Genomic DNA, 11,546 nt, shown 5'->3' on the forward strand with positions numbered 1-11,546 from the left:
CCACAGACTGTGAGAGAATCTTTCCCAGCTATTCATCTGAGAGTGGGTTAATATCCAAAATACATAAAGAACTCAAAAAAACAAAAGCCAAAAAATGAACGACCCATTCAAACATTGGGCCTGGGATCAATTCAGAACATTTTCAAAAGAAGGTAACAGAATAGCTAAGAAATAGCTTTTAAAATGTTCATCATTAGTAGGAATTACGGAAATGCAAATTAAAACACCTTTGAGAGTTCATCTTACCCCAGTCAGAATGGCGAAGATCAGCAAAACAATTAACAACAAAAGCTGGAGGGGATGTGGGGAAAGCAACCCTCATTATTGTTGGCGGGATTGCAAACCGCCAGACATTGCAAATCAGTGTGGATAATTCTCAAAAGGCTAAAAATAAATCTACCAAATGACCCAGCTAACTCCTTGGAATATGCTCAAAGGACTAGTCTTCACACTCTAGAGATAGCTGCTCAGCCATGTTCACTACTGCTCTAGTCACAGTAACTAAGAAATGGAAAGAACCTGCGAGTTCTACAACTGAAAGGGGATAATGAAAAATATAGTACAGATATGCTATACAATACTATGTAGCTGTAAAGAAAAAATGAAATCATAAACTTTCAGGTAAATGGATAGAACTAGAAAAGATTATATTGGGTAAGGCAATCCAGAAAGGTTAAGGTCACATGTTTTTTCTCACCCAGAGGCTCCCAGAGCCAAATATTCAGATATAAGTATATATCCAGAGTAATTATAAAAACCAAGTAAGTAAAAGGGACCATTGCCAGGTTGGGGAGCAGAGAGAGAGGAATAGCTGGGTACAAGTGATCTGACTGTGAAACTGGGAGTAGGGGTAGGTGTCTCTGATTAGGGAGGGGGTAGCAAGATAAATACAGGAGGAGGAAGGACGAGGGTAAAATAACACATGTTTTAAAAGTTATAAGGAATCATACTATTAACTATCTACTTTTTAAAAAAGCCTATAATGCACATAACGTCTGTGTATTAGTCGGGGCTGACAGTGTGCCAGGTCCTAAAGATGACCTAACAAAAACCTCAACAGTAGGTATGAGAAGCCCTCTTTTGAGCTATTGGTCAAAGTTGTCCAAAAAACTCCCAAAACATTACAAACGATTGCTGTTGATTCTGTTTGCCCCTCAGAGGTAGAAGGTTAAGTGTCTATAGCTGAAGACATCTTGCACTTCAGATGTAGGGTCCAGGGGCCTCTGAGCTGAAACTGACCTGAAATGCCTCCTCCCTGAGGATTAGCTTCCATGGTACCAGAAGGCACCACACAGCTTCCAAAGAAGGGAAGCAACGAAGATCCTACCCATCTATGACATCTATGAACCACATCAGTGACCAGGAAGGCACAATAATCCTAAAGCTACAGTAGTAGCATGCATACCATGGGGTTAACCAACAGCTTTCTAATTGGACTTAAGACCCATTCAACAACTGAGTAATCATGCCTGGTACTCGAAACCTAGCCAACTATCTAGGGTTACTGAAGTCGTGGATCTTAGAGGAGAACCTACAAAAACCACTTTATAAATCAACATAATCCCCAACTATATTCTAAGTATTTGTTCTTATTCCCACAGGCAAGTGTAGTTCTCACCACCTCATCAAGAAAATTTTCTTTGCAACAGAGACCATTACAGAAAACCATAAACCAATCAAAATGCAGAGTTGTGGAGCCCAGACCCCATGAGTACATCTACAAAACATCTCCTGAACCTATGGCTCAGGGAACACTGTTGAAGAGGGGGCAGAAACTGTAAGCCAGAGAGAGCATCAGCGACTCTGCTGTGGGACTGTGTCTTCTAGGGATGTCAGAAGCTATACCTATAAAGTCTCACCAGCATAACTGCCTAAACCTGAGCTGAACAAGGACAAGAACAAACACTCTAATGTGGAAAGCCCAAGAGTCCTCAAACCTACACAAAACACAAACAACAATGGAATGTTGAGTGGGAGAAAATAAAGCTTCCTAAATGGAAGAGCACACCAATTGCTTATCCCACACCAATCAATCAATCCTGCAAGCATACATACAACTAACATGACACAAATTGAGCAGGACACACTTGTGTATTTAGAAATACATATGTATATACATATATATTTATATAACAACAATTAATTTAAAAAAAGAGGCCATGGATTTGAAAGAGTGCAAGGGGGTATATAGGAGTGTTTGGAGGGAGAAAAGGGAAAGTGATATAATTTTATCATAATCTCCAAAAACCCAAAATTAATTCTCAAAAAGTATGGAACCAAAAGAAAAAAATAATAATACTGAAGTAAAAAGAGTGACTGTTCTCTTTTGTTGTTGTTTTGGTTTGCTTTTTGTTACAGGGTCTCACTATGTAGCTCTGGCTGTGCTAGAAGTCACTATATAAACCAGACTGGCCTCAAACTCAGGGACTGCCTGCCTCTGCCTCCTGAGTGCTGGGATTAAAGTTGTGCACTGCTACACCTGGCTCTGTGACTGCTTTCTTAGTGTCATGTTAAATGTTCGATCACCTCAAAAGAAATGTTAACTTAAAAACTGAAAAAAATCAGTATTCTCATAGTACAGAACAAAGAACAGACATGGTTCTGTTAACACAAGGTTCTTGATCATGAGCCCAGTCTAGTAAGTTACACCTACAAAAACTACAGGCATTAAGAGGAAACTTTCTAAGTCCTTTTCTTTAGCTTGAGACCAATGCACTAGAGAAAGAGGATGCTAAAAGTAAGGTTGAGGATAGTAAGACGACTCAGCCAGTAAAGACACCTGCCACCAAGCCTGCTGACCTAAGTTTGCTCCCCGGGGCTTACATGGTGGAAGGAGAGAATCAACTCCCACAAGTTGTCCTCTGATATCCATACATGTGCAGTGGTGTGTGTACCCATACATGTATACATCCACACAAAAATGGGGGGAAATTTTTAATTAAAAAAATATATAGCCATACCCAGATAAGTCCCACTCTCAGATGTCATTCAAGAAATTTCTTTGTGCAGTGGACAGCAGTTAATGCAGAAACTCACAACTGTTCACTGTTCAAAGTGCAGAGAATATGTGTCTAGGAAGTACTCAGCAATAAACCAGCCATCTCTATCACAAATCTCTCCAAGGCTCAGGGAATATCTCAGAATAGGGGATGATGGAAAGAGCCAGAGGTCAGAGGAAGACTGCGGCAAAATGGTTCTCCTCTGGACATGACAGACTACTGCACTCATGAACTCAGAGAAGCTGTGGGTGCCTGCACAAGGCCAAGCCAGTCAACATTCTGGTAGAGGTACCCCCTCTAACTGAGTAACTACTGACAGTTGACAGCTTCTAGTGAAGAAAGGGTCAGTTCTCTTTACGGGTGTGGTGCCTGGTATGTCAACCATGCTCGTGGATGGCCTCACACTCATGCATACACGGGCATCACAAATCAAACTCAATGGGGTATGTGGGGGTAGGGCAGGAAGTTAAGGGAGGGTGAAGGTGGATGTAGGAGTAGCTAAGGGGAAAAGTCAAAGGCAGTAAAATACATTGTATGCATGTATGAAATTCTTGAAGATGAAAAATGCTGTAAAAAAAATTTAATCAAATGTTAAAATAAACACCGAATACAGAAAATGTGCTGCAGTAATACCCCATTCACAGGATTTTCAGTAACTATCATAATCATGTGAAGGTTCTTTTCATACAATAACAGTCATGAATTTAAATATATTTTCATCTTTTAGCACAGAGTCTCCTAGCATACCACTCTGAAAGTGCCTTGTAAACATAGATATAACCAAAAGAGAAATGTTACTGACAACAAAGAAAAAGGGTAAAACAACACAAGCTTTTCTTTCCAACAATGAGAGAAAGGAATAAAAAGACAACTCTTCTCAAAGTAATGCTTGTTTAATCAACTCCAAAAAATGATCCTACTCAGTTTTTAGTATGTAGAACTAACCATGGTTTAATTCAAGCTACGGTAAAAAAAAAAAAAAAAAAAAAAAAAAAAAAAAAAGAAAAGAAAAGAAAAACAACAACAAGCAAGAACAACACAGTGTAAGTGGCCTGAACACCTGTAATTGCTGTTGCACTGTTCTGGCAGCTGGAAACGAAAAGACCAAGGTGTTAGTAAGGCTGGCTTCTCTCCTTTGCTCCAGATGGTGAACTTCTCAGGATCAAGACACAAACTACCCTCTGCATGTGCACCCCAGCATCTCTTTGTAAAAGACAGCAGTCCTGCTAAATTTGTGAGCCATGCCATTTATGAACTCATTTAATATATATGCAAATACAGTCATACCACAGATTAGGGCTTCAAGATGAACAATGGCAGGGACATAATTCAATCCAGAACAATGACAGCTAGCCTTAAGGTATTATTAATTTTTAAATAGTCCACAAGTGTGTATGTGTATTCTCTATCATAGACCAAAGAAAGAAAAATAAGCAAAGTACTGCTGTGGAATAATCTTTTTGTACACTTTGAAGATGTCACTCTGATTAGTTTAATAAAAAGCTGAATGGCCAATAGCTAAGCAGGAATTTCCAGGCACAGAGGATGCTGGGAAGAAGGGTGAAGATGCCATGAGGTGCAGAGAGAGCAGGATGGGCACTATGGAGAGGAGGTAATAAAGCCACAAGGCAGAAAGGAAATTAATAGAAATGGGTTCATTTAAGTTATAAGAACTAGTTAAAAACAAACCTAAGCTATGGGCTGAGCTTTCATAATCAATAAAAAGTCTCTGTTGGGGACTTTATTGGGGAGCCATTATTGGGGAGCCAACAGTCCCAAACAAAAAGTCCAATTACAAAGTACAGATTGATTGTCCCTAATCTAAACACCAAAATTATAAATGGATTCAAATTCAGGATATCTAGTTGAATTGATAAAGTACACACATACATTCCAGATTTTGACAAATTGAAATTTGAAATACTTGCCCCAATTATTTTGGATAAGAAATAATCTGTGTTTTCTCCATCATTCAAGTTTTCCCGATATTACATATTAGTGTGGCATCAACTTTCATTGTACAGTTATAAAAATTAAGTAAGAACATCTGTGAGCCAGGCATGATGGTACCCACCTGTAATCCCAATCAGAAGGTGAAGCCAACAATTATGAATATTTTCTGAATCTAAATATATCTGAAAATGTGTAAGAATCTCAGATCTACCATTATCTAATTATGTGAACGTAAGAAGCTACTCAGGGTCTGCTTCTGAGAAAAGGGTTCCCTGTCATTAATATGACCATTGTATCATGAATACAATGATCATCCCTCCATACTATAAAAGGTAACCATCAAACTTTCCAACAAGATCATGCTAAGAAATTTTAATGTCATTCTTCCATTTACTTGCAGCATTTTAATTCTTCAACAACTACACTCTGAATCTTTAAAGGTTACCTATATATCTACCTATATATCTCTATAGACTAATTTTTTTTTTTTTTTTTTTGGTTTTTCGAGACAGGGTTTCTCTGTGTAGCTTTGCGCCTTTCCTGGATCTCGCTCTGTAGACCAGGCTGGCCTCGAACTCACAAAGATCCGCCTGGCTCTGCCTCCCGAGTGCTGGGATTAAAGGCATGCGACACCACTACCCGGCACTCTATAGACGCATTTTTAATATTCTCTGAACAATCCCTCATCTCTTTGCCCCGTGATGTTCATTTTTAACTCATTAAAAAAATACAACATATCACCTAAATACCTCAAATCCTGTCGAATGTGTGAAGACATACAAAAATTAAGCTGTTACCTTACAATAACTGTTTTTAACTTACTCCAAAACAAAACACATTGCATGTGATTCCAAGGCACCACACCTATCCTCTAAGTACACATTCAAACAATGCACCATAACCTACAGTGATATGCAGTATAATATCAGACAACAGTAGCTAAAAAAAATCTATTGTAGTATGTACAGCTGAAAGGTAGTTCATCATGTTATGCTTATGGATGCAATTTGTACTTGCCTTTTCTGCTACCCTAACTCTCCCACTAGAAACATGCTCAGCATTGACAACTATAAAACCAGTATCAAATATTCAGCCAAGATTTAATTCCTTAGATAAAAATAAATCTATTTTAATTTGCAATTTGCTTATCTTTAATAATTATACATACATCAAAGAACTGTTGACAATACATTTCTTTATGACTTATTATCAGTAACTGTTTGATTTATATGCTTATTTTATGTTTGACACCTTTGTAAAAACTGGGCAAAAAGGTTCAAAGTAGAAAAAGTTGAACAAGCCCTGTTCTAAAGCAGTATTTGAGCTCAGCATGTAATGCACAACTACAATCCCAATACTTGCAACAGAAGGATTCTAGCCCTAGACCAGCCTGAAGTACAAAAACTTATCTCAAATAAGTAAATAAACAAAAAAGTAAAATAGGTTTTTTTTAGCCAGTGAAGTGCCCAGTCCTATAATCCCAGCTAGTCAGGATGCTCATTCAGGATGATTACTTAAGACCAAAAATTCATGCTCAACTTGGGCAACATCTTGAGATCTTGATTTAAAAAAAAAAAAAAAAAAAAAAAAAAAAAAGCATTAAGTAATCATAAAATAACCAGCTACTAATAAGGGTATCCCTATACCAAAAGAATTAGTAGGCAGAATTTTCTTTTATGATAAGAAAGTTATATTGTTATTTGAGGGAACTATTTATTTATTGGAACACAATACGTAAATGTGCTGGCCACTAGCCTAGCCAAAATAAATTTGATCTCAAGGTTTAGGGAGAGACCTGGCTTCAAAGAAATAAGGATGAAAAGTTACAAAGAACACCTGACAGCCTATTCTGTACCATACACACACAAGCACGAACATCCTCACATACGTGAGCACACTCACACACATACTCACACACTCACACACACATCAAACTGAAAAGATGATGATGGAAGCATTAGTACAGTGGTCCTCGACCTTTCTAATGCTAAGACCCTCTAACACTGTTCCTATTGTGTGGTCACCCCCAACCATAAAACTATTTTTGTTGCTACTTCCTAACTGTAATTTTGCTACTGGTATAAATGGAATGTAAATAGCTGTGTTTTGTGATGGTCTTAGGCGACCCCTGTGAAAGGGTCGTTTGACCTCCACGATCTTGAGTGCTGCACTAGACAAGAGGGGACTGAGTCTCCTGACATGAGCATGGAGCTGAGCTTCCCTACAACTCACTTAAATTATGTCATGAAGAAGAAATCTTACTTTTAAAAAGAAAGAAAGGGGTGAATTTTCATAATTAGTGATAAATTTTAAAAACATACTAGAAAATTTGCCTAGGGATATGGTTTGGTGATAAAGAATTTGTCTAACAACTGTAAAGCCCTGGGTTTAATACACAGCACTAAAAAAATTATGAAAGCTAGATATGACTCAACAGGTTATATTCAGAAATATACATGTATACAAATATGTATATGCATGTAGTAACAATGAAGAAGAGGCTATGAATTTGAAGGATGTCAGGGAGGCGTATGTGGGAGGGCTTGGAGAGAGGAAAGAGAAGGGAGAAGTGTAATTAAGTTACAATCTCAAAAATAACAAATATATATATAAATATATATATATATGAAGTATAGAGGACTTTTCAGAATATGAGCTCAGTCAAATTTTATATTTCTAAATATATTTTAAAATAATGAAAATCACTAATAGATCTCTCACAACCAAAATTTTCCCCAAATAATCATGCTTAGTTTTAAAAATTCAGTGTGAGAATAATCTGTATTTTTCCATTCAATTTCGCTCTCAGGTTTAAACTCCTCTGTAAAAACCCATTAGAACCTAGAAAGTGAGTATGATGGCTTAAGCCATTATCCCAGCACTGAGGCTGCACGGGATCACCACAGATCAAGGGCAGCTTGAGCGACATGGCAAGTTCCAAGCCATCCTACACTAGAGTGACAGCCCATCTTAAAGAATAAAATAAATGAGTCTACTGGAAATAATTGAAGAATAATATACTGGGACTGGAGAGCTGGCTCAGCAGTTAGAAGCAATTGCTGTTGCTGAAGAGGAGCAGTGTTTGGTTCCCATCGCCCACAGGGCGGCTCTCAGCCACCTGTAACTCCAGTTCCAGGGAGCCTGATGCCCTCTCCTGGCCTGTCAGCGGATACTGGGATACTGTCACAGTGCACACACATACACAATGCAAACACTCATAGAATAACAATTTCCAAAGCTCCAAGTGCCAAAAAAAAACCAAGATTCCAAATATGCCTAAATCAATTCAATTACAGAAATGGCACAAAACCACATTCTTTCAGTATTAAAAACTGCATTTTACTACAATTAAAACAAATGGTTTTAGCAAAAAGGTATACACACAATGCTCCAATTTTTTTTAACACTTCTAGAACATTCCCGAGACAGACTGCAATACACAGACATAAATTCGATTAAAATTAGAAAGAGAGATTACACTTTGTGCTGAATAACATAAAAGTAACATAACATCCTTTCACCATTGCTAGGAAGTATCAAAACAGACCTAAATTGAAATTTGTGAATGCAACAAACACAAAGCATTCTGACCAATGCTTTTCCAAATCACAACACCCACTTAAGAGCATTAATGCAGCTTGAATAAAGAATGGATTACTATTACAAAATGCTTCTCTGACTCTCCCAAAGGAAAGAAACTTCTGAAGTGTCCAGAAAGTGTCAATATAGGAACCAAATCTTTTTTCCTAATATTCACCAATGTTGTTGAAATTCTAAAGGTCAATTATGACTGACTTGAAGGCTCCATAAAACATGTTTTGTCTATTATTACTATTTCCCATCTCAACATTTTCCCCTCAGTAAGATCAACCCACATTCACAAATATATACTCACTCCACTTATGAAAAGAACACGGCAAGGAGACAACTTAAAAGGGAAAGCCATGTGCCCGGATTATGTCACAATAAACTACCAAAATTAATTTCCAAGCAGAACATGGTATCAATCAATACCAACGTACGGAGAGCAGTATTAATCTGTTTTATTTTAACGTTTTTATAATGTCTCGGTATAGAAGTATAATACAAATGCTAATAAATAATTTTAAGGAACAAGTTAGTGTTCAGTGTGGGGTCCCTTAATCACACCTGTAACTCACAGAACTTCTCTCCATTCTCTCCTGCTTCTCTAAAATGATCTAGTTTTTTCCTGAATCACAACGCTTCCAGCAGACACTAAGCAGGGATTTGCAACTGCAGCAAAAACAAAACATTCTGACCAATGAATTTCCAACTTACATTAACGCAATACCCACTTAAACCTGTACTCGTGGTTCTCACTAAGTGTCTAGCTTCAGCGGGCAGCATGGGCGCATAGTGCCAAGTTCTGCTGAATCCCGGACACTATCTCAATTAGGAAGGGGCCGAACCATATCCGGTTCTCACTGGATACAGTTTCCCATGCTTCCCATCTGAAAAACTTTACGTCTTCCCAGAAGAGCAATAAAACACACGAGGACGCCCGGGACAGTGCCAGTAGGGAAGATGACTGATCAAATTCAATCCCTACACATGGAACCCGAAACTTCAAAACTTTTCAAACCAACGACAGCCGCGGGAGCACGGTCTGTGTTTGCTCCTCCCGGCCCACGTCTTTCACGGAGCCAGCTTCCACAATCCCTCCGGAGGCAGGCAGGCAGGCAGCACGTCCGACTTACTGGTTAGTTGGAGGTGCGGTCAGCGGTATGGCCACCTCTTCCTCCTCGTATTCTGGTCCATCCAGGGAGTCACCTTCATCCACCGTGCCCAGGCCGGAGCCCAAAGGGGGCAGCTGAGGCGGCGGCGGCAGAGGAGGGAATCCGCCACCGGGCCCGAGGGGCTCCGCAGCCAACGACAGAGTCCCCTTGGTGAAAGCAACATCTCCGGCAGGTCCGGCGGCGGCGGCGGCGGCAGCACCCGCCACGCCAGCAGCAGCCGCAGCAGCAGCCGCAGCAGCAGCACCGCCGCCCGGCGCGGCGCCCCCCAGGACACCCGCCACCGGCCCTGTCCCCAGGAACCCGGACCCCAGTCCGGTTCCGCCACCCAGGGCCGCAGCCAGGTCGGCGTCCGCCAGCCCCGGGCAGGGGGCGGCGGCCGCCACCGGCGGCAGGGCCGCGGGTAACTTGACCCGGCACGCCGCCGGGTAGGCGCTGGAGGAGCCCGCGGCCGCGCCGCCTCCGGCCCCCGCGGTCGCCGGGCCGCCTTCCTCACCGCCGGCCTCGGCCGCCATCATGTTGAAGCCCGCTCTCCTCGAGCTACCCCGGGCGCCCGGGAGCCCCGGGGGCCAGCAGGCCCGGGCTGCGAGCCGCCCCACCCAGGCGCGTCCCCCTTCAGCTCTCCAGGCAGAGAGGAAACAACAACAAAAGGAGAGCGCCCGCCGCCGCCGCTGCTGCCGCCGCCGCTGCCGCCGCCGCCGCCGCGCCCCCTCCTCCGGCCACAGCCCAAGCAAGCTCCGCGGCGGGGCAGCGGCTGCCTTACGGGAAGCGACGCGGGCAAAAAAAAAAGAGAGAGAGAGAAAAAAAACAGCAAAGCCCAAGCGCCTGCAGGAGCGCTCGCTGCCCGGAGCCTCACCGCGCACACCCACACTCACGCGCACACATGCACGGGGCGCCAAACTTCCTGGCTGCGCTCAAGAGGAAGGGAAGCCCGCTGCTGCAGCGGCCGAGGCAGCGCCGCCGCCGCCGCCGCCGCGTCTCAACGCCCGGGTTCCGGCCGCCCCCACCGCAGCCACCGCCGGGGCTGCCCGAGCCGCGGCCGCCGCAGCCTCATCTCCGGCCGGCTGGAGACCCGAGCGGTGGGAGGGGCGGAGGGAAGGGGGCGGCGCGCCGGGAACCCGACTCGACGGCTGGCTCACCGGGCGGGGAGCGAAACCCGAGAGAGAGACAGAGACAGAGAGAGGAAAGAGAGAGAGAGAAAGGAGGGCGGGGCCCGGGAGGAAGGGAGGGGAGCCGGGAGCGGGCGGCGGCGGCGGCTGCTGCTGCTGCTGCTGCGCAGGCGCCTTCCGGGAGCGCGGCTGGAGGGAGGAGAGGGAAGAGCAGCCCGGGCAGGAAGCGGCGGGCGAGCAGGCAAGCAGGCGGGCGGGCGCGCGCCCGGAGGCGTGGCACACTCTTCCCTCTGAGCGCTGGGGGGACGCGTGGCGGGTTCCCTCCACGCCGAGGGCCTCTCCGTGCGAGCCTACCTTTCCCGGCTTGGTTTGTTCACAGGGCGAGGGGAAGAGGTCCCTGATCCCCAGCCCCGAGGGACCCCGGAGGGACGGACGAGGAGGCGGTGGGAAGGCAAGGACGGTGCCAGGAAGTCAAGTCCAGCCCCCTACTTTATAACTTGTAGGAACACGGCCTCAGCCACCCACCGAGGCCGTCGGCAACAAAGGTCAAAGCGGTGCTCGTAGTGTATTCCTTTTCGTGGCATGCTCTATAAATCGCCGTGTGACTGTGTCGCACGGTAGAAAAATTCAAACCTAGTGCCGGGGACTCGAGAAAGCCACCGATGAGAGGAGCCACGGGAAACGGGGGAAGGTGGAAACAGAGGTAAAGCCAGATGTCTACTACTGTAAAC

At 43.6% G+C, this 11,546-nt stretch overlaps 1 protein-coding gene across 1 annotated transcript in view; it reads right to left on the minus strand.

The window, feature by feature from the left end:
* Window positions 1-10,492, minus strand: part of Rasa1 (RAS p21 protein activator 1) — an 84,381-nt gene extending 73,889 nt beyond the window's left edge. The window contains exon 1 of the mRNA XM_006993203.4: window positions 9,671-10,492. Within this exon, the coding sequence (XP_006993265.2) occupies window positions 9,671-10,224 (554 nt within the window). The 5' untranslated portion in view covers window positions 10,225-10,492. The remainder of the gene's footprint in view (window positions 1-9,670) is intronic.
* Window positions 10,493-11,546: the final 1,054 nt, after the last annotated feature.

This window comes from Peromyscus maniculatus, chromosome 15 (assembly GCF_049852395.1).
Source record: "Peromyscus maniculatus bairdii isolate BWxNUB_F1_BW_parent chromosome 15, HU_Pman_BW_mat_3.1, whole genome shotgun sequence".
Lineage (NCBI taxonomy): Eukaryota > Metazoa > Chordata > Mammalia > Rodentia > Cricetidae > Peromyscus > Peromyscus maniculatus.